The 25,752-nt window shown below is 48.9% G+C and overlaps 1 protein-coding gene across 1 annotated transcript in view; it reads left to right on the top strand.

The window, feature by feature from the left end:
* The first annotated feature begins 9,115 nt into the window (after positions 1–9,115).
* Positions 9,116–25,752, top strand: part of UBASH3B (ubiquitin associated and SH3 domain containing B) — a 139,255-nt gene continuing 122,618 nt past the window's right edge. The window contains exon 1 of the mRNA XM_036412563.2: positions 9,116–9,430. Coding sequence (XP_036268456.2) covers positions 9,303–9,430 — 128 coding nt within the window. The 5' untranslated portion in view covers positions 9,116–9,302. The remainder of the gene's footprint in view (positions 9,431–25,752) is intronic.

Below are 25,752 nucleotides of genomic sequence, written 5' to 3'. Positions count from 1 at the left end.
AGCCTCTGCTCTCCTGTCAACAACCCATTCACAGATCAGGTCTTCCAGCTCGGAAAATAATGGTTGCCGACCTGATCCACACTTGCGCTTTTAGCATTTCTCTTGTCCACTTGTTCATTGAGGTTACCATACTCTGCTAACCATTTTCAGACCAATTGGATACTCAACATCTTCTTTTTGCAGAAAGCAGTAAGATTTTGGCCCCAAGAATCTTCCATGATTCCTTTCCTGTACTCCACGGAGCAGCTTTTTCTTTTTGCACTCATTTCTAGGGGTAAAAAAAGGAATTGGGGTATCAAGGTGGGGAGAGGGGGATCACTTAAAATGACGCAGGGGGGATCAGAAGGGGGAATCAAAATGGCACAGGAGAATCAGAGGGGGGATTACCATTTTAGTAACCCCTTTTGATCCTCCTGTGTCATTTTTATTGTCCCCTCTGATCCTCCTATGTCATTTTAAGTGATCCCCCTCCCTCCACCCCTGTGCCACTGAACACCTTCACCAGACATCCCCCCTACCCCTTTATCAGACATTTACCCCCTGGGGCCTGCCTGGGGACTGTCACTGGGTTTGCTGGGGTCTGGATCTGGGCTGGAGCAGGGTCTGCCACTGACTGAGAACCTTCAGTCATCATGAGGGCAGCCACAAGCATCAGGTAGTGTCACCAGAGACAGACCAGCACTCACCACCTTCGCCGAGTCCCATCTGCTCTAATCTTCCTGTCCTTCTACACACATCTGTGAAAGTCTCCTCCTCTCTCCCGCCCCACACTCATGGCTCTCTCTGACCTCTGCTCCGTCTCCATACAGCAGTGAGGTCAGGACTCAGCGTAACGTCACTGGTTGCTAGATGCTAGTCAGGGTGGCCCTAGCGACCAGTTTATGGTATATTAATTTTCATTCTGAGACAGAGCCTAGGGTGGCCTTATTTTTGGGCAGGGGGGATGCCTTATATTTCACACAGAAGGAAACCTGTAAGTAGGTCTTATTTTCAGAGGATGTTTTATTTTCGGAGAAACACGGTAGTAACTAGAGGCCCATTTCAGGAAGATTCCTGCAAGAATAGGGCTTCCTCAAGCCTATTCCTGCCTCAGCGGGCTTCGCTCTTTTCTATGCTGCCTCACTCCCTTCTATACTGCCTCCCTCCCTCCCGTCTCTGTCTCCGCTGCCTCGCTCCCTTTCCATCAGTTCACTCCCTTCTGCAGTGCTAGGCTTCCTTCTATGCTGTCTTCAGTCTTTGCTCTGCACCTGTGTATTCAAATTAACTGCCATCTTTGTTGAGTTAATTTGCATACTTGCTCCTAATTGGTTTGTGGGGGTAGTGGACACAGTCAATTTGCATGTTTCTCTTTTATTAGTATAGATAGGGTTGCCAGAATGACAAGAACAGGAGCAAGAATTAGAAAACCTATTTGAAGAAATAATGACAGATATCTTCCCTGATTTGGGAAAGAAAAAAGTCACAGAAGCATGGAGAGTCCAATATAAGATGAACCCAAAGGACCCTCACCAAGACATGTTGTAATTACAATAACAAATGTTAATGAAAAAGAGAATCTTTTTTTTTTTTTTTTTTTTTTTTTTTTTTTTTTAATACTTGATTTCAGAGAGGAAGGGAGAGGGAGAGGGAGAGGGAGAAACATCAATGATGAGAATGAGTCATTAATTGGGGATAGATACCACAACCCAGGAATATGCCCTTGACTAGAATTGAACCAACTACCCTTCAGGCCACGGGCAGACACTCTATCCACTGAGCCAAACTAACTAGGGCAAAAATATATAGAATCTTAAGGGCTGTGAGAGAGAGACAAAAGTTACTTAAAATAGATCTTCCATTAGATTAGGGGTGTCGAACTCAAACAGAGAAGGGGCCAAAATCTAAAATCCAACCTAAATCGCGGGCCGAATGGTTTACTGAACAGTCATAAACTGTCATTGTGATGGAAACACAGCGGAGTGCAGTGATGACAGCGCGGTGCGGGCCACATTGCAAGGCCTGGCGGGATGGATTTGGCCCGCGGGCCTTGTGTTTGACACATGTGCATTAGATTATCAAATGATTTTTCAACGGAAACACATCAGGCCAGAAGGGAATTGAATGAAGTATGCAAAGCATTGCAAAGCAAGAGACTGAGTGAAAAAATACTCTATCCAGTGAGGCTGTCATTCAAAATTGAAGGGGATATCAGAAACTTCACAGACAAAAAAGACCAGCAATGCAAGAAACGCTAAAGGTTCTGTTGTAAAAAGAAGAAATAGAAAGGCAAGAAGGAACACAACAACAAAGAATAAAAATGGCAACAAACAAGTACCTATCAATAATACCCATAAATGTAAATGGATTGAATGCTGCAATCAAAAGACATCAAGGGGCTGAATGGATACAAAAACATGACCCATATACGCTGAGTGGACAGATTATTACGATCTCTGAACACATAATAATCTGGCCACTCAGTGTGTATGGCTGCTTCCCTGTATTGGGTAGAGCTACTATGTCTCATGGAGTTGTAGAGTGGCCTTGTGTAGTAGGTGTCCTAGAGGGTTCACTGGATTAGCCTCCCCTATCATCTAAGTTGGGCACTCCAGGACCACTCCTTTATGGGCTGTGAGCACAGTCTTGTTGGAGTTGAGACTTGATTGCTGTTGGTGTAACTGGAGGAATTCACCTCCAGGCCAATTGGCTGTGTCTACAGTGGAAGAGCTGCCGTGAAGGAGAAACTCCTATGGAGCAAGACTTGTTTCACTGGGGCTTTGGTGCTCACTGAGTCTGCTTCTTGGTTGTGTGGATGCATAGAGTTGTAATCTGCTATGGTCTGATGCTGTTCACTGAATGCACTGGCTCTTGGGTCTCCAGGCAGAGTCAACCACTGCCTGGAGCCATCAGGGAGGAGCTACAGAGAGATCTGTAGATTCCTCCTATTTTTATCAGGTTTGCAAGTGCCCAGGTGAGAGACCAGCTATGAAGCAAGGAAGGCTACATTTTAGTGCTGGGTCTTGGGTCTTTTATTGATAGGTTTGGAGCACACTGTCACCAGCTGCAGCTTGTTTGAGAGATTTTAGCAAAAGCTGAAGCTTGAGCAAGGGTAGGCCATTCATATGCAAAAGCAACTGCACAGGTTGGGTGGGGCTGCAAATTGGATGGGGTGGGGTCTCAGGAAATCACCAGGGCAGAGCAAACAGAAATGCCTGCCAGTCAGCCCTCCACTGGGGAGGACCCAGCACAGGAATAATGACCCCTGTGAACACCTCTGTCTGAGAGAAAACTGCTCCATAGTTCCTGCCCTGATGGCAGACAACCCAGTTCCTCCACATATGTTTCTGGGTCCCCCAGAGCCTCCCTCTGTGCTGTAGCTCAGAGGAAGCTGGACCATTAAGTTCAGTTTGTGTGCTGGCCCTTTAAGAGAACAGCTGGGTCTCCAGCAGCCTCTGTATCTCTGAGCCCTAGTCTGTGCTGGATTTTACAGCTGGTAGTTATGGGGACTTCTCCTCCTGCTCGGGAAGCCTGGAATGGGGGTATCATGTGGGGCTGGAACCCCTTGGTCCTCATGGGCAGTGCCAGCAGCAGGAACCTCCCTCCTGATTAAAAACAGCACACATGGTGGGTATCGGACTAGCCCGATCTGTGCCTCTGCCCCATCCTACTGTCTCAGTATTCCTTTTTTTACTTCTCTAGTTGTAGGACTTCCATTCAGCCAGCTTTCCGGTAGTTCTGGATGTTGGTTGTTCTGTATTTTAGTTGTAATTTTGTTGTGATTGATGGAGGTGGTGAGTACAGACATTTACCTATGCCACCATCTGGGTTCTCCTGTCTACAGCCTGTTCCTAATGCAGTCATTGGAACTTTTCTCTAGGGCAGAAAGAAAGAAAAGACATGGGACACACCTAAGAAACTATGAGTTCAGTTAACTAGGCCCATCTTGGGCTTCCGTGTGCCCATTTTCAGAAGGGCTAACACAATAAGAAGGTGGCTGGGTCAGTAGGGGCAGAGTTAAACAGTGGTCACAGGAATGAAAGAGGCTCTGGCCCAGTGTACTCTGACTTCACTATCAGTTCAGGGATACATGATAATTTGCCTTCTCTTCTGAGGAAGCAGCTTCAAGCTACTTGCCAGTGTCTCCCTCTGCAGGGCAGCTCCCTGCTGTCAGAATGTAGGGAGCCAAGATCAACAGTAATTAATACAAATGTGAGAAGTTTGGTCAGAAGGCTGAATGGGCTTTGATATTCACAGGGCTGAGCATCTGCACTTTATTATCTGCTGCTGACTCAATAGGCGAAGGCAACCCCCAAACCTGATGTTTTCTTTATTGTTTCCCGAACATTACCATTGATATGGCTGTTTGCATTCCTAAAAGGCAATTGTGTATTCTAGTAAATAAAAGGCAGATGGGAACAGAGATTCAGTGGAATTTGGTCCCTCAAAAAAGTTCACAACTGGCTTCCCCCTAATTTCCAAATTTATATTTCTTGTCTTGTGTATTAATTTGCACATCAGCCCTTCCTCCAGGTCTTTGAACCCAGGCCATGCTGGCCATGGCCTCACATCAGAGATCCTGTCAGATGCAAAGTCATCTCTCTTTGTAAAATAACAATATGGACATTTATAAAGCTTTCCCTAGCTTTTAAAAGTCAATACCATTAAATCACAGTGCACCTTAATTGCCAGCCCCCTACCCCTTGCAAAACAATGGCAACAGTCTGGCTGCTGGCACTAAGCTGAAGGACAGTGAGGTAGTCAGGCTGGGATGTCTATAAAAGTGCCCCAGACAAAACAGGTGTTTGGCTTTCCATAGTGCTTTCTCCAGACTACCTAAAGCTATTTTATATCCATCATTTCCTCTCAGTTTGCCTAGAAAAAGAAGATTTAGAGGTCCAGAAAGAGCAACCCCAAGTTGTGCCTCTGTGGTAGCAGACTGTTTTGAGCTAATGGCAACTTCAGCTCTAGAAAAGGCTCAAGAGAAACTTCTGCCCCATCTTAACTACCTAGATGAATTTGAGTAAGGGGTCTTGCCCATAATAGAGATTATCTATTGGAAAGGGCAAACTGATAATAACTGCTTTTTTATTGTCCTGAAATGATCCATCAAAGCCCTCAAAGCACCTTATTCATCCCTAGCTCAGAATGTCCTAGGTACCCATGTTCCCTTTCTGTCTTTGAACCCTGACTCTCCCTCATGTACTTGGGGTTCCCCTGTTGGTTATTTCCTCTTGTGAATCAGTTGCATGTCTACTCGGTTATTAGGAAAGAAACTTGAGGGTAGAAGAAAGCTTCTTCCTCCCACACAAAGACAGTTAATTCAATTTTTCTGAAGAAACAGAGATCCAGCAATTTTGTGTCAAGGGGCATAAAAGGAGTCAAAAGGTGATCATGTTATTTTTTAAAAATATATTTTTATTGATTTTAGAGAGGTAGGAAGATGGAGAAAGATAGAAACATCAGAGATAAGGCATCATTGATCAGTTGCCTCCTGCATACCCCACACTGGGGATGGAGCCTGCAATGCGGGCATGTGACTGGGAATCCAAACAGTGACCTCCTGGTTCATAGGTCGACACTCAACCACTGAGCCACACTGGCTGGGCAACCAATGTTATTTTAATGGTTGGTATCTCTTTACCATCATAAAAATGATGGTAAATGGCTGTTTGGACAAACTTTAAGAGTTCAAATCCCGTTTCTACCACTTATTTGACATATAATATATGACAAGATAGTTGACCTCTGTCTGTTTCAATATATTTGTAAAGTGGCCAGTGATAATATGGTTGTACCTGTTACTGGTAGGGTGGCCCTACCATTTCTACCTGTTGCAGTCATTTATGTTTACAACAGAATCAATCAGTGGAGAATACAACACTGAAAGGACACACCCTGTTGCAGGTAGATGTGGAGTTCTTGGTTTGCCTCAGAAAAAAGGATTTCCTGAGGCTCCCACAGGAGGCTGAGGTATCATGGAAAGCTTTATTGGTGAGGTAAGATCAAGCAGTTCCCTTGCAAGGTCCCACTTCCTTCCCTATGCCATGAGAAAAGTCCCACCGTGTCTTCAGCAGAGCTAGAATCAAAGCCACTGCCCAAGCTTCCATTCCATGTCGAAGCACGTCCAGTCCAGCATCTTACTCAGCTTGTCTTCCCTGCCATAGTCCATTGAGTGTGGATTCCCCATGGAGCTAAGGCCACATGGTAGGCTAGCTGGGGTCACAGAGCAAGCACCTGCAAGGAAGCAGGAACACACAAGAAAAACAAGAAAGTAAGAATTCTTTGGGGTTTTTAACTAAGAGCTTAACCAATGGATCCTTCAGGGTCTTCTGAGCTTGCAGTGCTCTAACCCCTCTAGCCAATTATCTTTGTTCCTCAGACCAGACTGACAGAGACGCAGCTTTTCTACATGGCCCAGCCTCAGTGCACATGCATCCATTTCTCCCCTAGTGGGTCCCTTCCCCCAGGGACTTGCAGGGAATGGACTGGTAGTTCCCTGTGGAGTATGATTTACAGTTTTCTGGTGAAGCTACCCAGATAACCATGCTTAAAATGTCTGGCATCCCATTTGTTCTTTTCCTGTTATTAATATTAGCTAGCTAGTTACAGAAGTGACTTGGTAGGCAGTTGGACAGACATGGGCAGAGCAAGGAAGTGCGCCAGGTACAGAAGGTCACCAGAGTGGAAAGCCCCAGGTGCCGAGCAAAGAACAATGGTGGGGTAGGAACTCGTCCCCAGGGTGGCCTTTCCTCCCCTCACATATCACTGGTCATTAGGTTTAGACTTCCTGACCTTTTTCCTCCTTAGAGATAATTAGGCCTCAGTTATATTTCAGCTCCAGGTCCAGAAGAGCAGCAAAATAAGACCAGGGACCTTATGGCTGACCTCAGGACCAGTTGCATTGAATGATGACCCTCTGCCCTGGAAAGCTGCTGAGTCTTCTATTCCCCTAACATCTCCACCTTTAAAACCCAAGGCAGACCCTCTCCCTCCGGGAGCACAGCCATGCCTTTCTCTTTCTCCTCCAAAACAACGCCACGCCCCTTCACGTTACCATTAGCTTCACTTCCGAGCCCCTAGGACCCTTCCTTTGACCCCATAACTCATTTCCTCAGCACATCTCTTCTACGAATTACTTCTTCTACCTCTGTAATTTTATAACTGAACATTCTCTTACAGTTGGAGTCTTGGCTTTGAATTCTCTCCTAGCCAGAACCCAAGAACTGAGGGTGCTGAAGCTAGGTTTGGTCTGACCTCATTGTCAGGCACATGGTGCCCTCCCACCCCTTACACCTACTTCATTGCCTTATTGAGAGAGTGAGTTCTGTCTCTGAGAACCTAAAAGCAGCACTAGCATACAGAAAGGTCTCAGTACGTTTGAGTTACGATTTGTGTAGCGCTGTGGTTAACAAGAACTTCCACAGGCATTAGTAGCTCTTGACTAGGCTCCAGATCTTGACTCTAAGCCCAGGCATTTGGAAGAAGTTCGCAATATTGGGAAGGTTCGCCATCCTCTCCTGAACACATTCCCAAAGAGGATGTCTACTAGGTTCTGTCTTCCCAGCCCAGCCCTGTGCTCCACGTCCGGGAAAAACCCTCTGCAAGGCTCCCCCCAGGAAGTATGCACACTGTTGCTTAAGGCCCAGTAGTTCTTATCTCCCCACTTTCAAATACCTCTGGGTATTCTTCAGAAAACCAATTCTGGGCTAAGAGAATTGAAACTATCATTTTCCCTGGTAAAACTTTTAGATGTCTTTTAAAGCAAAATGAAAAAGCTGCTCATGAATGCTGGTCACCACCCCTCCCCCACACTCCATAAAGGGCCAGGAGCTGACATTTTTGAGGAACCCAGCGTGTGTAAGGAACTATGATGGTACGGGTACAGATGAGGGTGCGGGGCTGTAGAAGGCAGGAGCAATTTGTCCAGCGTACCACTGAGGATAGGAGCTCTGGCCATGCATTTACCAGCTCCACGATCTTCCTCAGCTTCTCCGAGCTGAGGTTTCTCATCTGTAAAATTAAGAAAATAATCACACGCATTTCATTGGATCCTTGTAAAAATTCAATGAGTCGGGTCATTTATGGTTAGCACAATGTTTGACACATACAGGAGTCCAGTAAGTTACCCGCGAAAGAGGAGCAGCTAGGGTTTGCTCTGGGCCTTTTCTAAGTGAACCCCTTGTCCCTGACAGAGGAAAATAAGTTACCTCCAAAGGAAAGAATCTTAACAGCTCTGAGCCCAGCTCCTGGGGTGGGCATGCAGGATAGGGTACGGGTAGGAAATCCATCTGTTGGAGGTGGGAGTAGTTTTGTCCAACCTATGAAATAATGTACTGACTCCTCACTGCTGACCAGGGAGGATCCACTCTCTCCGAATCCTTTTATTCACTTGGCACTTGTTCCTTAATGGAATTTGAATACCATTCCTCTGAATATCTCTTGCAGGCTTCTGGGTACCTCCTTCCTCACCCTCCTTCCACTCCCCACTTCTTCCTTTCCCTCCCTCCTCCTCCTTCCTCTTTTCATCTTCTCCTCCCTCTTCCTTTTTCAGCCCTGTGTTCCCCTCCTGCCTCTTCCTTCCGAGGCCCCAGTCTGAGGTCCCACTCTGACCTCACTCTCAGTCTTGGAGAGCTTGGCAGGTTTCCAGTGTGACCAACTGTCGGCCGGCTGGAGGAGTCGGTCTTCAATGGCTGTAAGGATCCTCTGTGGTTTGCCAGGTCTTTGGGAAACAAAACCTTTCATCTGGACTCTGGCTTGGCCTTCTGGTTCATTAAGTCATCCATCAGTTCACTCCATTTCCGTTATTAACCCTATCTAGAACCACATGAAATTCGGGTTGGGTTGATCTGGTGTCTTGCAAGAGACACGGAGACGGTCGGGCGCTGGGAGCGACTGCCCCAAGCTCAGCGCACGCAGCCAGCCGGGTGGGAGCCGGCCCGCCGCCCGGCGCGGCCGCTTTAAGGGAGGGAGGCCGAGGCGGGAGGGAGGCGGCGGCGGGAGGGAGGCCGGCCGGGGCGGGCGGGCGGGAGGCCGGGCGGCGCCCACGCGCGGCTCGGTCCATTCAGAAAGTGCTCACCGCCCCGCCCGGGAGGGGGCGCAGCAGCCCGGGCGCCGGGGCTCGGGAGCCGAGGACAGAGGGCGGCCGCCCGCCCAGCGCTGCGGCGGTGCGGGCCCAGGCCGCCGCAGGCCAGCCCGCCGCCCTCCGCGCGCCTCCGGCTCGGACGCCCCGCCCCGCCGGCCCGGTCCCCGCCCCCGGACGGCCGGGCTCGCGCCTCCGTGGACCGCGGGCCGCGCGGCGGGGCCCAGCACGCCGGGCGCTCGGCATGGCCGCGAGGGAGGAGCTGTACGGCCAGGTGGCCCCGCGCCGGAGCCGCCAGCCGCGGCCGGGCACCGTGAGGCACGGATCGGCGCTGGACCTGCTCCTGTCCATGGGCTTCCCGCGGGCGCGCGCGTAAGTGCGGCTGCAGCCGGTCCCCCGCCGCTCCCCGCGCCCCCGCCGCTCCCGGTCCCGGGGCCGCCGCTCCCCGCCCCGGGGCCGCCGCTGCTCCCTGTCCCGAGGGGCGGGGGCGCCCGTGTGGCGGGGCGGGGGCGCCGGCCGGGATGCCCGAGGGCGCGGGCGCGGGGCGGAGCCCCTGGTACTTGCCCAGAGCCTCTCCGCTCGCGGGGCTCAGCCGGTGTCTCAGCTGGTGTGTCCGGGCGCCCCCAGGTCCCCAGAGGCGGGGCCGTGGAGGGCCGGGCCCTCCGGGACCGAAGCGCGGGGGTGGCCGGGCCCGGTGTCCGGGGGCGGGAAGGGGCCGGGGCTGCGGGCCGGCGCTCCTGCCGCCTGGGCTCCAGCTCCGAGGCCGCCCGGCTCCGTCCCCTTCGAGTAGGAGGAGCGGCGGGTGGGGCTGCGTTCCCCGGTGGGGAGGAAGGGACCGGGAGAAGCGCTTTCTCCGGGGACCTGGGTGCTCGGTTAGTGGTGGACGCCAGCGCTGACATGGGGTGTTCGAGAGGAAGGAGGGGAGCGGACCCCCTGTCCTGGTTCCCCGGAGGGCGGGTGGGCAGGGCTGAGCGCGCAAGTGGCCGCCTTGCAGCCGGTGAGAGGCCTGGTCTTCACAGGGGCAGCAGCGGGAGTCTCTGGAGCTGGGCATCCCAGATTGTGGGCTGGCACCAATTCTAGGAGCCCTGCTCCCTGGGTGCCTGCAGCTCCTGGTGGGGACACTGCCTGGGAGCCGGTGGCGCTGCTTCTGAGAATTACATCCCCTGAAGGGGGAGCTGGCAAACTTCACTGGGAAGGCAGAGGCCATGAAAGGTGCCCTCCCCTGCAGGGTGCCCTCTGGCAGGCCTTGTTTATTCTTTACTAAGCTGGTGCAACCTCTACATCAAAGCAGACCCTACTTTTCCATTTCACCCTCTTGCTGGGAAGCCATGGAATGGACCCAAGCTTCTCTCCCACTGGCCTCCAAGCACTGGGCCTGGTCCTGATGCCGGAGTTGTAGGGACAAGATGTGGGCTCTGCAGGGGAGTGTCCTGTGGGATGATGGATGCAGTGCTGTCCTCAGGAATGGGATGCAGGGGCCGGAAGTCTGCTGGGCAGGGCTGCAGAAGTAGCACCGGCAGGGGCATTTTCCCTTCAAGAAATGAGGCCAGTGTTAGGACTTAAATTGTTTAGTCAAGGGAAGAAATACTTAACTGCTCAGACCATCATGTTTGCCATTCAAGCTGGCTTTAAAGGGATTTCTTCTTACTGTTCTGGGTCCAGGAATCTGGTCCTTGTCCTGACATTAGGATGATGGCTTAATTTTTACTTGCTCACCCCCTGAGATCTCATAGTAGTTAGCATTCACCGAGAACTTTCTATGTCCAGTTCTAACTTTACCTGTTATCATTTTATCGTCTTAGCCACCCAATGAGAAGGGAAACTATATGCCCGTTACATGAGTTGGGAAATGGGTTTTGAGAGGTTACATACAGCATCACAACAGGGAGCAGTGCATTGGGGATTCACACCAGGCAGTGTGCCTCATGGCCAGGGCCAGGATAGAATGAGTGAATGTGGATAAATAGTTACTGAAAGGCCTGGTACAGAGTGGGCAGCCATTAAATGTCAGTTACTACATCCGTTTCTGTGGCTTCTGTAACAAGCTACCACAAATTGGGTGACTTAAAACAACATACATTTATTCCCTCATAGTTCTGGAAGACAGAGGCCCTAGATCAGCATCACTAGGCTGAAATGAAGGTGACAGCAGGGCTGTGCCCCACCTGGAGGTTCTTGAGGAGAATCCACACCTTGTCTCTTCCAGCTCCTGGGGGCTGCTGGCATTCTTTGGCTAGTGGCCACATCACTCTGGCCACATCTCCATGGTCACAATACCTACTCCTCTTTCAGTCAGATCTCCCTATCTCTTTCCTAAAAGACACCTGTGAATATGTTTAGGGCCTTCCTGGATGATTCCACATATCACAGCTACTATTATTGCTACTAGCACTGCCTCTCTTTACTGAAAATCTGAGAGTGTTCTGTCTCCTTCAAATTCTCTGCCTCCATGTGGGCTGAGCCCTTGGCATCCCTGACCTAGTTCCACTCCCCACCTAGGCTGGTATCGCTTCCACTGGCCTCCAAGCACTGGGCCTGGTCCTGATGCCCGAATTGTAGGGACAAGATCTCTTCTACTCCCCCCAGAAAGGCCGATGTGGTCAGCCTTCTTAACAAAACTCAGGTCAGTGAGAAGGGACCACCGAGATTTCAGAGAGCAGACTGTTAACTTTATTTTAGACAGTTGAGAAGAAAGAGAGCAAGAGTGTCAGGCTTAGCTTCCAAGAAGCCTCCCTTTTAGGCCTCAGGCCTGGAGGAAGGAGCAGGATGACATGGAAGGCAGGAGAGAGCGGAGAGGTCTCCTGGGATGAGGATGACTTGGCAGTGAAGGGAAGGAGGGATGACTCCGATGGAAGAGAGCACAGTGGCAGCCAGTGCTGTCAGAGAGCTCAGGAGCCAGGCCCATTCTAGTCCGGTGGCCGGTGGTCTTGGAGAAGCCACTTGCCTTCTGGGCCCCTTGGCCTTCTGAGGGGCACAGTGTTGATCTATAGCTGCTTCTTCAGTGCTTGTCTGAGCAACAGGGAGGAAGACCTGAGCAGGCAGGGGGACCTGGGCTATGCTCACTCCAGCTCCCATCCCCTTGGACTTTCTCTCCACCTTAGGACTTTTAGCTCAGCCCAGACTGTGCTGGGGAAGACCCGGCCTTGGGGGAGGGGACAGGAGTGGTGTCTGTGTGTGTGAGCAGTGGAAGGTGGGGGTGGGGAGATCTCAGGAAGAAAACTTTCAAGGAGTCAAAATAGCCTACCCTTCTTTTTTTTTTTTTAATCTGTGTCCAATAGTCTGTTCTGTTCTAAAAGTTCTAAAAATAAAGGCCCATCTTTGTCAAGGCTGGAGTGAAGTTGGTGGGAAGGAAAGGACAAAGGCCTGAGGAAGAGGGTGGCTGCACAGGAACTGTGGAGAGTTGTGGGCATAGCCCTCTGCCAGGCCTCTCCCCCTGCCTGCCTTCGCACTGCCTGGGGGTGAGGCTCTCATCTCTTATCTCTTATCTTGTCTCTTCTGTAGTCTGTGGCCCACTGTGGAAGTGAGTCTCTGAACAGTGTGTTTGTGGAGTCCTGGCTGATACAGCTCTGCCTTTTGTTGGTTTTTGTTTGTTTTTGATTGGGGTTTGAGGCTACCCCTGGCTGGTACTTTATCTGTAGCCAAAGGCTTTAGCATGTTTCCTAATGATTGAGAGATATAATCTCTGAGAGATATAACCTTGCAAAAGGATATTGTGACCGGGGCCAGATGACCTTCCAGTTCAGCTTCTGACTGACTACTAGCTGCTTTTAAGTATTCTGTTCAACGCCTTTTTATTAATATGCTGACCAGGCATCGCAATACCTGTCTTCACAAGGCTTTGAAAGGACAAAATGATATCAGGGCAGGACAGGAAAGGACTTGGAGAAGTTAAAAGTATAATCTGGGCACAAGAAGTATGATTATGATATTATTGTGTTGGGTTGGGTGTGAGGGTGGTTGAGATCCTCAGCCAGGAGTCCCAGGTGCTGTTCTTTGTCGTTTCTCCTGCTGAGAACATCTGGACAGCGCCCAGTGCACGAGAAGACCGCTACAGGAGAGGGTTCGAAGAAGTGCCTTTGACTTTACCCTGGACAGGAAGCTGCTTTAGCTGCAACCCCTGCCTGAAGATAAAGGAGCTCGAAGCTGGCTGTGCAGGAGTTGAGAGGAACTTGGAGAGCCCATGAGTAAAAATATCCAGTGTCTCTGGCCTTCTCCAGCTTATCTGGCAATTGACATTGGTTGGATTCCCTGAGAATACTTGGCCAACTCGGCATTTCTGAATTGTGGCGGATTCTGGGTGGGGCTACAGCTGCTTTCCCAGGTAGGTTGGATAGAAAGAGGAGACAAACCATGGCGCCCAGGCGCCCAGGTGCCCAGGGGATCTTACAGGTGGGTACAACAAGGAAGTCTCTACCCAATGGCCAGCTGCCCACAGCACTCCCTTCCATTTGTGTTATTTTACAGTTGAAAAATTGCTCTCATTCACTGAATATCCCTCTTGATCAGCACAGCAATCCCACGAGGTAAAACTCACAATTAGAGCCTCATTTTAAAGATGAGTTGAGCTGTGATCGGTTTGACTCAGTGGATAGAGTATCAGCCCACAGACTGAAGGTTTGGTTTAATTCCAGGCAAGGGCACCTACCTTGGTTGCAGGCTCCATCCCCAGCCCTGATAGGGTTTGTGAGGGAGGCAATCAATTGATGTTTCTCTCTCTCTGTCTTTCTCCCTCCCTTCTACTCACTCTTAAAAAAAAAAATAAAAAAGAAGAAGAAGAAGAGAAAAGGCTCTGAGGAGTGAGGACATGCCCAGCCTGGGCTATGTCTCCGGGCAGCCTTGGGCTACAACTGTAAGTCCCCTAGACCCGGTTCCAAAGGAAATACCTTGCCCTGTGTTCTTTCCCAGCTTACCTAGGTCTCATTTACATGCTATATCAACCTATTCAGAGGGTGGTCAGTTCTGATAGGTGAACACATGAGGAATCAGCACCACAGACACAGTATGTGCCCTTCACCCCTAAAAGGTTTCTCGTGCTCCTTTGCTGTCAGGCTCTGTGCACCCCACCCCGGGCAGCGACGACCCAATTCCTTCCTTCCAGATTAGGGGGCATTTCCTGGGCTTATGTGTAAGTAGAATGGCGCCGTGTTCACTCCCAGACCTGCCTGGCTTCTTTTCTGATATTTTTGAGACTCGGCCGTGATATTGCTGCATCCGTAGCTTGTTTCCTGTGACTCATGCGTAGATCTTGACGTATGTTAATATGATAGGAACATAATTATAACCTTTGTACAAATTCCTATGAAAACTTCCTGTTACATTCCATTTTTTTTTTATTGTTTAAAGTATTACATATAGTAGTATATATGTCTCCTTTTCTTTTTCCCCATTGACCTTCCCCCAGCCTCCCCTACCCCCTGTCCATGCCCTCATCCCACCCACCCAGAGTCTTGTGTCCATTGGTTGTGCTTGCTTATATGCATGCAGACAAGTCCTTTGGTTGATTTCTTTCACCCCCGCCCCAACACTCCCCACCTTCCCGATGTAATTTGACAGTCTGTTCGGTGTTTTACTGCTTCTGTATCTATCTTTTTGTTCATCAGGTTATAATGTTCTTTATTTTCCATAAATGAGTGAGATCAGGTGGTATTTTTCTTTCATTTTCTGGCTTATTTCACTTGACATAATGCTCTCCAGGTCCATCCATGCTGCTGCAAATAGTCAGAACTACTTTTTTATAGCAGCGTAGTATTCCATCGTGTAGATGTCCCACGGTTTTCTAACCCACTCATCTGCTGATGGGCATTTATGCTGTTTCCAAATCTTAGCTATGGTGAATTGTGCTGCTATGGACATAGGGGTGCATATATCCTTTCTTATTGGTGTTTCTAGTCTTGGGATATATTCCTAGGAGTAGGATTACTGGGTCAAATGGAAGTTCCATTTTCAGTTTTTTGAGAAACTCCATACTGTTCTCCACAGTGGCTGCACCAGTCTGCTTTCTCACCAACAATGCACAAGGGTTCCTGTTTCTCGCCACTTGTCGTTTGTTGATTTGCTGATGATAGCCATTCTGACAGGTGTGAGATGGTACCACATTGCCGTTTTGATTTGCATCTTTCAGATAATTAGTGACTTTGAGCATGTTTTTATGTGTCTCTTGACCTTCCTTCTGTCTTCTTTTGAAAAGATTCTATTTAGGTCTGTTGCCCACCTTTTTATTGATTATTTATCTTATTAAGTTGTATAAGTTCCCTGTAGATGTTGGAGATTAAACCTTCATCAGTGATAACATTTGCAAATATGTTCTCTCATACAGTGGGCTTTCTTGTTGGTTTGTTGAAGGTTTCTTTTGCTGTGAAAAGCTTTTTATTTTGATGTAGTCCCATTTGTTTATTTTCTCTTTAGTTTCCATTGCCCTAGGAGTGGTATTGATAAAGAAATTGTTTTGGCATATGACTGAGAATTATCTGCCTGTGGATTCCTCTAGTAGTATTTTTATGGTTTCCCATCTAATGTTTAAGCCCTCTATCCATTTTGAATTTATTTTTATGTATGGTTTAAGGTGGTGGTTTAGTTTCATTTTTTGGCATGTATCTGTCCAATTTTCCCAACACCATTTATTGAAGAGACTGTCCTGATTCCATTGTATGTTCATGCCTCCTTTGTCAAATATTAATTGGGCATAGTGGTTTGGGTCGATATCTGGGTTCTCTATTCTCTTCCATTGATCTATATGTCTGTTCTTGTGACAGTACCAGGCTGTTTTGAAAGGCCTCGTAATACAGCTTGAGTTGCACCTACTTTGTTCTTTTTTCTCAGGATTGCTGTGCTATTTGGGTTCTTTTTTTTATTCCAGATGAATTTTTGGATAGTTCTTTCTAGGTCTGTGAAATATACCATTGGTATTTTAATGGGGAGTGCATTGAATCTATAGATTGCTTTGGGTAGTATGGACATTTTAATGATGTTGATTCTACCAATCCATGAACATGGTATGCTCTTCCATCTGGTTATGTCTTTATCTCTTTTTTTTCAGTGTCCTATAGTTTTCTGCATATAGGTCTTTTATCTCCCTAGTTAAGTTTATTCCTAGGTATCTTAATTTTTTTGGTTCGATGGTAAATGGGATTACTTTTTTAATGCCATAAATTTCTTGGTGTTAATTTTGTATCCTGCTACATTGCCGAATTCATTTATTAAGTATAATAGTTTTTTGATGGAGTCTTTTGGTTTTTTTATGTATAATACTAGAGGCCCAGTGCACAAAATTCATGCATGGGAGGGAGTGTGTGTCCCTCAGCCCAGCCTGCACCCTCTCCAATCTGGAACCCCTCGAGGGATGTCGGACATCCCTCTCACAATCGAGAAATGCTGGCTCCCAACTGCTTGCCTGTCTGCCTGTCTTCCTGATTGCCCCTAACCCCTTCTGCATGCCAGCTTGATTGATGCCTAACTGCTTCCCTGTTAGCCTGATTGCCCCTAACTGCCCTCCCTGCAGGCCTGGTCACCCCTAACTGCCCTCCTCTGCAGGCCTGGTTCCCCCCAACTGCTCTCTCCTGCAGCCTGGGTTCCCCCCAGCTGCCCTTCCCTGCAGGCCTGGTCACCCCCAACTTCCTGCCTCTGCAGGCCTGGTAACCCGTAACTGCCCTCCCCTGCTGGCCTGATTGCCCACAACTGCCCTTCCTTGCACACCTGGTCCCTCCCAACTGCCCTCCCCTGCTGACCATTTTGTGGTAGCCATCTTGTGTCCACAAGGGGGCCACCATCTTGTATTTTGGAGCCAATTTGCATATTACTCTTTTATTAGATAGGATAGATGCTGGTGCATGGAATGGGGACCATTTGTTTTGCCCTGAATGGTGTTCTGTATCAGGGTGGGGGTTCCCTTGGGCCATGGGGTGGCCTGGGCAAGGGGCCTGTAGTGCTTTGCAGGCTGGACCCCCCCTCCCTTCCCACTGGGGACCCAAACAGAAGCCCTGGTATCTGGGATTTATTTATCTTCTATACTTGAAACTTTGTAGCCTTGAGTGGAGGCCAGGGCAGGCCAGGGTGGGTCAAAAGCTTGGCTTTCTCCATCGCCAGGGCAACCCAAGCCTCTTGCTACTCTGTGGCCATAGCCATTTTTGTTGGGATTTATTTATCTTCTACAATTGAAACTTTGTAGCCTTGAGCAGAGGCCAAGGCAGGCTAGGAAGCTTGGCTTCCACCATTGCCAGGGCAACCCTAGCCTCCTGCTCTCTCCACCATGGCTGCTGCCATCTTTGTTGTGATTTATTTATATTCTATAATTGAAACTTTGTAGCCTTGAGAGGAGTCCAGGGGTGGCCAGGGTGTGTGGGAAGGTTGGCTTCCTCCATTGCCAGGGAAAACCAAGCCTCCTGTTGACTCTGTGGCCGCAGCCATCTTGGTTGTGTTAATTTGCATACTTGCTCCTGATTGGCTGGTGGGCATGGCTTGTGGGTGTAGTGGAGGTATGGTCAATTTGCATATTACTCTTTTATTAAATAAAATCATGTCATCTGCAAATAACAACAGCTATACTTCTTCTTTTCCTATTTGGATGTTTTTTATTTCTTCTTCTTATCTAATTGCAATGGCTAGTACTTCCAGTTCTATGTCAAACAGGAGTGGTGAGAGTGGGCATTCCTGTCTTGTTCCTGTTCTTAGGGGAAATGGTTTTAGTTTTTGTCCATTGAGTATGATGTTGGCTGTGGGTTTATCATATATGACTCTTATTATGTTGAGGTACGGTCCTTCTATTCCCACCTTGTTGAGAGTTTTTATCAAGAAAGGGTGTTGAATTTTGTCAAATGCTTTTTCTGCACCAATGGATATGACTATTGATATATGTTGGTCTTTTGGGGTTCATTTTGTTTGGGACTCTTGAATTTCTTGTATTTGTGTGGGTTTTTCTTCCCTATCAGGGAAGTTTTCTGTCATTATTTGTTCAAACAGGTTTTCTATTCATTGCTCAGTTTCCTCTCCTTCTGTGACCCTATTATGCAGATGTTTTTCTTTTTTGTGTGTTGTCCCAAAGTTCCCTTAGGCTCTCCTCCTGCTTTTTAATTTGTTTTTGTTTTTGTTTTCTGGAAGCTGCTCTACTTGGGTATTTTTTCCTACCTTATAGTTTAGCTCACTGGTGCAGTCCTCTGCTTCTTCTAGGCTACTGTCCTTGCTTTCTATTGAGTTTCTTAAGCAGCAGTGCATTTTTCATTTCTTCTTGGTTCTTCATTTTCTCTTAGTTCTTACACATATTGTCAGATTTGTCTTCCTTTCTTTTCATCCACCTTATGACCATTTCTCTGAATTATTTCTCTGACAGGTTGCTTGTCTCCATTTTGTTTACTTCCTTTTCTGACAATGCCTGCTTTTTTTTTTCCCCCATATGGGGGCTGTTTCTTTGTCTCCTTATGATCTCTCTTCTCCGGGTGCCTGGTTATGTAGTTCTCTCTCTCCTTATCTCAGGCAAAATCTGACCTTTCCATGAGGGCGTGTAGAGCTACTCTGAATCCGCGTGCTTGCACCACTTGGTGACGGGTGTTCTCCTCAGCTCCCAGGGTTTGCTGCAACTCTTCCTGTTACATTCTAATGATACCTTAGCTTCCAGACCCCTTTAGTGATCACAAAGCAGATTTATATACATAATTATAGTCAAGTTTAAGACATGATCATGTCATGAGAAAACTGAGTTTCAGAAGATTGAGTGTCACATAGTATCCTCTGGCGTTGCAAACTCTAGTTGCTTTTCACTGAGTAGACAGTAATTCTCAGAGTTGAGGGTTTTGCTTTTCAAAGAGACAACAAAACTAGAGAATACTATGTCTCCTGCCAGCTGTGCTCCTGCCAATGACAGCAGTGGTGGGTCTGTCAGAAGGCATCTGGGGGGTGTGGGGTCAGGGTGGGGTCGACACCTACCTGGAGAGACACTGTCATCACCTGCCTGATACCCTGAAGTCTGAACTTGTGGCAGCTGTTTACACAGCTTGGGTTCAAATCCTAGTTCTGCCTCTTAGCAGCTGTGTGACCTTGGGCAAGTTGCTGAATCCACTGAGCCTCAGTTTCTCTGTCTGTAAAGCATTGACGATTTTAGTCTAACTCAGCATTATTGTGAGGCTCAGGGTGCTGTTTTATGCAAATAATTGGGGAATGCCTGGCGTTGGGAAGCCCAGTGAGGAGGCAGGTGTGGCTGCTCCAATGGCATTTTATTCTGCCTGCTCCCTGTGTGCCTGGATTACCCTCTACTTTGACAGCTCCCTCCACCCACTGAACTATGCTCAGGAAGTGTGGGTAGAGGCCTCTGGTAGTGCCCTTGGCACGTCAGTCCTTTCCCCAGCCCTATTGTCCAGAGCTTCTCGCTGTAGGTGCCTGACGGTGCCAGGCCTGGTGATGCAGAGCCGGCTCCAGTGCCATCCACGCTGCTGACGGCGATAAACAGCCTGGGTTGGGGATTGCAGGAGGGCCATATGGTTGTTTTCTTATTAGTCTCAAATGGAATCGGAGTCCAGCCCTGGAGAGGAAAAAAAAATAAAAACACACTATGAATGGCTCCTCTGCATGGGGCAAGCAAAATCTCAGCAGATGAGAAAATGCGCTTTAAATGGCAGTTTTACCATTTATTCTGTTCATCAGAATCAGAGGGAAGACTAAGTGGGTTGCATGAAAGTCATTGGTGATAAGTGTGGGGGAGGGGGTCTCTGGAGTTGGATAGAAAGTAAAATGGACGTACACATACGTTATGTGTAAGGTGGGTGTCAGGACGTTGACAGTGAACTTGATAACAACGAGGGGACTGGGTCTCTGCTCCAGTGCAGTGGTGGTGCTCTGAGGGTGGGAAAGGAGGCATGTTATTGTAGATGCAAAAAGATGACAGACAGGCGTAGGTAGGGTGAAGACTGACCTTTGCGAGTGAACAATACTGGCCTAGGACGTATCTAGCTGCTTTTAGTTTTAGTTTCGGACTGACCTATGGGGTGATTGTAGGTCTCTGAGTTTGTAAGGCTGCACACAGGCCTCCCCTGGGTGTGGTGGGCTATGGTGTGGTCCGTTTCTTTGTCCACAGTGTACATAGAATCCTCCCAAATTCTTCCCAGTAATTGGGAGGAGAGAGGGTGTCTAGTTTCAGGTCTGGCCCTTGGGAGCCAGCCGTCCCATTGGCCCTGCTCCTCAGGCCGCTCAGCAGTGACACAAAGAAAGCAAGTGGTCAAGTCGTCCCTGCCCCCTTGGCGCTCCCTGTTGTGTCCGTGTGTGTCCCCCCCCCCCCTCCCCGCTCTTCTGCTCCCCTGGCTCGCAGCGTGGGGCTGTTTGAACTCACATGGCCTGGGTGCACCTGGTGCAGGGCTGACATCAGCCACCGCCTCTCAGGGGCCTTGCGTGTTGGGTGCCGTGGGGGTGATGTGGGCAGGTGTTTGGGGCAGGGGAGAGGTATTTTTACTGCTTCAGATATACTTATTTATTTCAGAATGTCTGGCTTTTCTGTTTTAATTTTAATTTTATTTTGTTTTTCCCTAGAGGTTTATTGTTAAACAAGAAGCCCGGTGCACAAAATTTGTGCACAGAGGGTGGGGGGGAAGGGTGCCCCTCAGCCCAGCCTTTACCCTCTCCAATCTGGGACCTCTCGAGGGATGTCTGCTGATCCTACTGGGATTGGGCCGAAACGGGCAGTCGGGCATCCCTCTCACAATCCAGGACTGCTGGCTCCCAACTGCTCGCCTGCCTTCCTTCCTGATTGCCCCTGACCGCTTCTGCCTGCCAGCCTGATCATCCCCTAACCACTCCCTTGCCAGCCTGATTGATGCCTAACTGCTCCCCCGCCAGCCTGTTTGCCCCCAACTGCTCTCTCCTGCAGGCCTGGGTCCCTCACAACTTCCCTTCCCTGCAAGCCCGGTTGCCCCCAACTTCCCACTTCTGTTATCCTGGTCACCCCTGACTGCCCTCCCCTGCAGGCTTGATTGCCCCAACTGCCCTCCCCTGCTGGCCATCTTGTGTCCACATGGGGGCAGCCATCTTGTGTGTTGGTCAATATGCATATTACTCTTTTATTAGATAGGATTCTCTTCTTCCTTTAAAGAAAACTCTTCAGAACCATTGCTATTCCAGAGTAAAGAAACAGGAAGAGTCAGACAGAGGCAGCAGCTACAGGAATGGCTTCCATGGGAGGCATTCGTATAATTTTCCAATCGGTTCATAATGTCTTCCTCGCCAATATGACTGAAGTGCTGGTTAAATGGGAGGAGCTCAGTGCCTGGACCCAGCTCCTGGAGGTGCTCCCGGGCACCTTTTTAGAGGGCCAGCCCCCCTTCGGCAGGGCCCCCAGCCGTTTGTGTAACAGCCCCATGTGGCCCTGTGTCCCATCGGAAACCTTGTACCTAGAGCACAGTGTTAGGGAGCTCCCCCAGGCTCGGGCCCACCCCGGTGGGAATCAGCTGTGTGAGTCCGGGCACAGCCACAGAGGAGCTGACAGCACGGTGGCCAGAGGCAGCCGCGCATCAGGTTTTGCTGGATAACCCTTCTCCACAGTCAGGCAGCAGCCTTGTTTAGAATCTTGCTTCCGAGTTGACTGAGCCTCATTCACAAATATTTACTGTGAGCATGCGTTCACTCCTGTTTGTTCTCTTCTCGTGGGTAGGAAGCGCTTGGAGAGGAGAGCGTGGGCCAGCGGCTGCTGCGTGCAGTCTGTCTAAACAGACAAGCTCGCCAAGAGCTGCAGGCCACTCGGTCCCCTCGGGGCACCTGTGTGCACTCCTCACCAGCCTGAAGCCTGCCCTCCCTCCTCCTTTGCCTCATCAGAGTTTGCCTAACGTGGAGGCCAGTGCAGCCGGAATTCGGAATTCGTTTGGCTTCCCTTCGCTTTCCTTGTTGGTTCCTCCTCCCGTCTTTTCCCCATCCCTCTCCCCGAAGCCTCAGTAAGCTTCACCAGTGAGCCAGCGAGGCGGTGGGACGGTCCCTAGCTGCCTGCAAAGGGCCTGAGTTTGGGTCCAGGGTCTTCAGCCACCTCCACGCACAGCGATCTTTTCTCCTTGGAGCCTCTTACCTTGACAATGGAAATCTTCAAAGAGCAAGACAAGAAAAACAAAGCAGAACATGGTATCTGTCTTATCTCCCTGGCAAGTTCCTGGCGATGCCTTTTTTTCTTAATGCACAGGCAGTCACCGTGAATTTATAGGCAGCTAGTATAGCCCCTCACAGTAGGTGGGGGTGAAAAGATAGTTAGGGATAATATCTGTCCTCAGGGCTTCTTGTAAACTAGTATCGAAAACAGAGACTTATCATACAATGTGGTACCAAAGACAGGCACAGTAACCTGTGAGGACATGAAGAGGGCAATGCAGCAGACAGACCTGAGGTAAGTGTTAAAGTGCAAATAACACGAGAGCAGTGTCCTTCATAAGCTTAAGAAGTATGAGCTTGGGAAGATCAGAGACAGTTCAGGGTAAGATAGAGGCAGACTGCAATTTAAACGCGGGCTTCTTGAATCATCCTGATCTCCTCCCACCTCAGTCTCACCACGGCCGCTGTGCCCAGAGCAGCGAGTCTCTGAGGTCCTGTGCTGTGATCTGGTTTAGAAAGAAAAAGAGACATGCTGGATATCACACACACACACACACACACACACACACACACACACACACCCCTGGCCATTGGACAACTTACTTGGTGCCTTCACCACATGCGAGGAACTTGTTAAGGATGTGAAGATTGTCTTTCTTTAGAGGTGCTCAGCCTCCTGAAAAAGAGAAAAACATCTACACTAACAAAAGGGTAATATGCTAATTAGACCAGGTTGACCAGACATCTTCCAGACTTCCGACTTCCTTCCGGACAAAGCCATGGTGTGGGGGCTGAGGCAGAAGCAGTTAGGGGTGATCAGGCTGGCAGGGGAGCAAGCAGTTAGGGGCAATCAGGCCAGCAGGGAAGCAAGCAGTTAGGGGGCGGCCAGGCTGGCAGGGGAGCAGTTACTGGGCGACCAGGCCAGCAAGGGGGCAGTTAGGGGGTGACCAGGCCATTAAGCAGAGGTAGTTAGGGGCAGTTAGACAGGCAGGTAGAGTGGGTAGGGGTAATCAGGCAGGCAGGCAGGTGAGTGGTTAGGAGCTAACAGTCCCGGATTACAAGAGGGATGTTTGACTGCAAGATGGGGCTAAACCAGCAGTTGGACTTCCCCCAAGGGGTTCCGGATTGGAGAGGGTGCAGGCTGTGCTGAGGGACCCCACACACCTCCTGTGCATAAATTTTGTGCACAGGGCCTCTAGTAGACCGTAGAAGTGATGCAATATAATTAGTGTCATAGAGATTTGAAGGACCACAGGAAAAAATGATTCATGCAACCGGAAGCTGAGAAGGTGATAGGCAAGAAAGATGACGCATTGATGTTCTAGGACAGGCAGAAGGGCTTTCGGTCAGAGAGGACAGTGCAGAGTTCAGTGTGAGAAGCATGCAGAGGCAGTGATCTCGCCCTTTTTAAAAGCATGTGTGCGCGTGGGCATACCACCCCTCTTGTGCCACACGATGAGCAGACGGGCACAGGACTGTGCGCAGGAGTTAGTACAGCAGCAAGTCGCTGCTGCCCCTGCTCCTCACCTCCGCCCGCTGCTGCATGGAAACAGGCAGGGTGCTCCTGCTCCTGTGGCGAGTGTGGGCCTCCTTGGGCAGGTGCACAGGGATTTGCCAGTTTGTGGTCAAAGTGATGTACATTCAAATGCCTATTCCATGTTGGGCAAGTTACTAAACTCTAAGATTCAGTTTTCTCATCTGTCAAATGAAGGTAATGTATCTGCCTCAAGGGCTGGTTATAATGATTGAGATAATAAATATAAAGTAGTTAATGCAGAGATAACTCTTTTTAAAAAAATGTATTTTAAAATTGATTTTAGAGAGGAGGGGAGAGGGAAATAAAAACATCAATGATGAGGGAGACTCATTGACGGCTGCTTCCTGCACGACCCCTTCTGGGGATCAAGCCTGCATCCCAGGCATGTGCCCTTGACCAGAATCGAACGTAGGACCTTCAGTCCACAGGCCGACACTCTGTCCACTGAGCCACACCGGCCAGGTCAGAAATAACTCGTAAGTGCATAAGTAGTGGACATGGTGTGTGATCGCAGGGTTTAGAACTGCATTCTGTGGGGCACAGTGGGGACTCTGGGTCCATGTCTTTCTAAATCTTTGGTGAGTGTTGCTTCTAAGTTCTTCCCAACCTCTTTAAGTCCTGGGGCTTAGGGATAATTTAAGCAGCGTTCCACTGATTGGACGTGCATTCTGGGAGGGACGAAGAGGCGGGGGAGCTGTGAGAATGTGGAAGGGCTCTCTTCCTCTTGCAGAATCTTTGGTGCCACTCCTGTCTGCCTGGCCTCACAAGTACCAGAGCTGCTCTCCTCATCGCAGTCCCTAGCATGCCATCATGCGGTAATGAAGATTGGGGGAGGGGAGGAGCAGGTCCTGAAAATCCGCTGATTGACGCCAGCCTCAGGGGATCTCAGACCTCACTCATGTGGGTGGCACTTTGTGTGTCAAGACAGAACTTCTGAAGTTCTTACCTTCCAACTAGTGGCCCTGGGTGCGGATCTGTGCCCATTGAATGGAAATTAATTAGAAGAAACATTTTAATATCTATTCGCCATTTCTCTATAATAGAGATGTCAGAGATGAAAGAAATTTAGTAAAATGTATATGAGAATAATATATAACTTGATTAATAAATAAACAATAACAACATAACAACAAAGACATGATATAAAAACAACAAAAACAATATAAAAACAACATTGATAAAAGAATGACTCATAAGTTGATTAAACCTATTCTAATATCTGTATACCGCATTAAGAGTGAAAACACTTTGATAGTGCTTGACTAATTTCCCTTGAGTTGAAGTATTTACAGCTTTAACTTTAATGTCACATGCTCTTCGAACTGTAGAGAAAGAAACATACTAGTATAACTGACCATGTCTGAAAACGGGTTCAGGTGGGAATATTCCTCTCTGTCTAGAGCTTGTCCTTGTGATTTATTAATAGTCATCTCAAATGCTGGCATCACGGGAAACTATCTTTGGATTAATTAAAATGGGAGGCCAGTATCAGATGGGGACAAATTAATTCTTAGAATCAGAACAACTGAGAACTTTATACTGTATCGGGCATGTGCGAGACAACATTTATTTTTAAATTGCCACTGCTCCTCATATGTACCAACTGGTCAGTTGGTTGGACATACATATGTACACCCAGTCACCTATCCTTTTATATATATGTGTGTGTGTGTGTGTGATCACAGGCTTACAGCTCTGAGGCTAAATAGACAGCCATGCCCTTTTGCTGTTCAGCTGCTTCTGGCTCCTAGTTGTCTGGTGTCACTTCATGGCCAAGACTTGGAGGGGAGGGGAGGTGGTAAGTGTGGCTGTCTTTATGGCTGGGCTGCCAGCTCTCAGCAGGTGGAAGGGGAGGTGGGCCAGTGAAGGGAGAGTGATGGATGCCAGCAGCATCCTCCAGCGAGATGGCCTGTGTGCCAGGCCCTGGAGAAGGCATTCCCATGAGTGGCTCTTGGGAAACCTGAGCAAATATAGAAGGCCGCTGCTTGCTGGGCAGCTGGCTGTGAAAGGTGTGGAGGTGAAATCTCATTTGAATTTTTTAAAAAATGTCTCCTTTCCATTTAAGCAACCTGTAGAACTAGCTACTGCTTCGCTGAGTTGGCCTGGGAAA

Source organism: Pipistrellus kuhlii, unplaced genomic scaffold (assembly GCF_014108245.1).
Source record: "Pipistrellus kuhlii isolate mPipKuh1 unplaced genomic scaffold, mPipKuh1.p scaffold_m20_p_45, whole genome shotgun sequence".
In the NCBI taxonomy this organism is placed as follows: domain Eukaryota; kingdom Metazoa; phylum Chordata; class Mammalia; order Chiroptera; family Vespertilionidae; genus Pipistrellus; species Pipistrellus kuhlii.
This window is presented reverse-complemented; position numbering and strand designations above follow the sequence as displayed.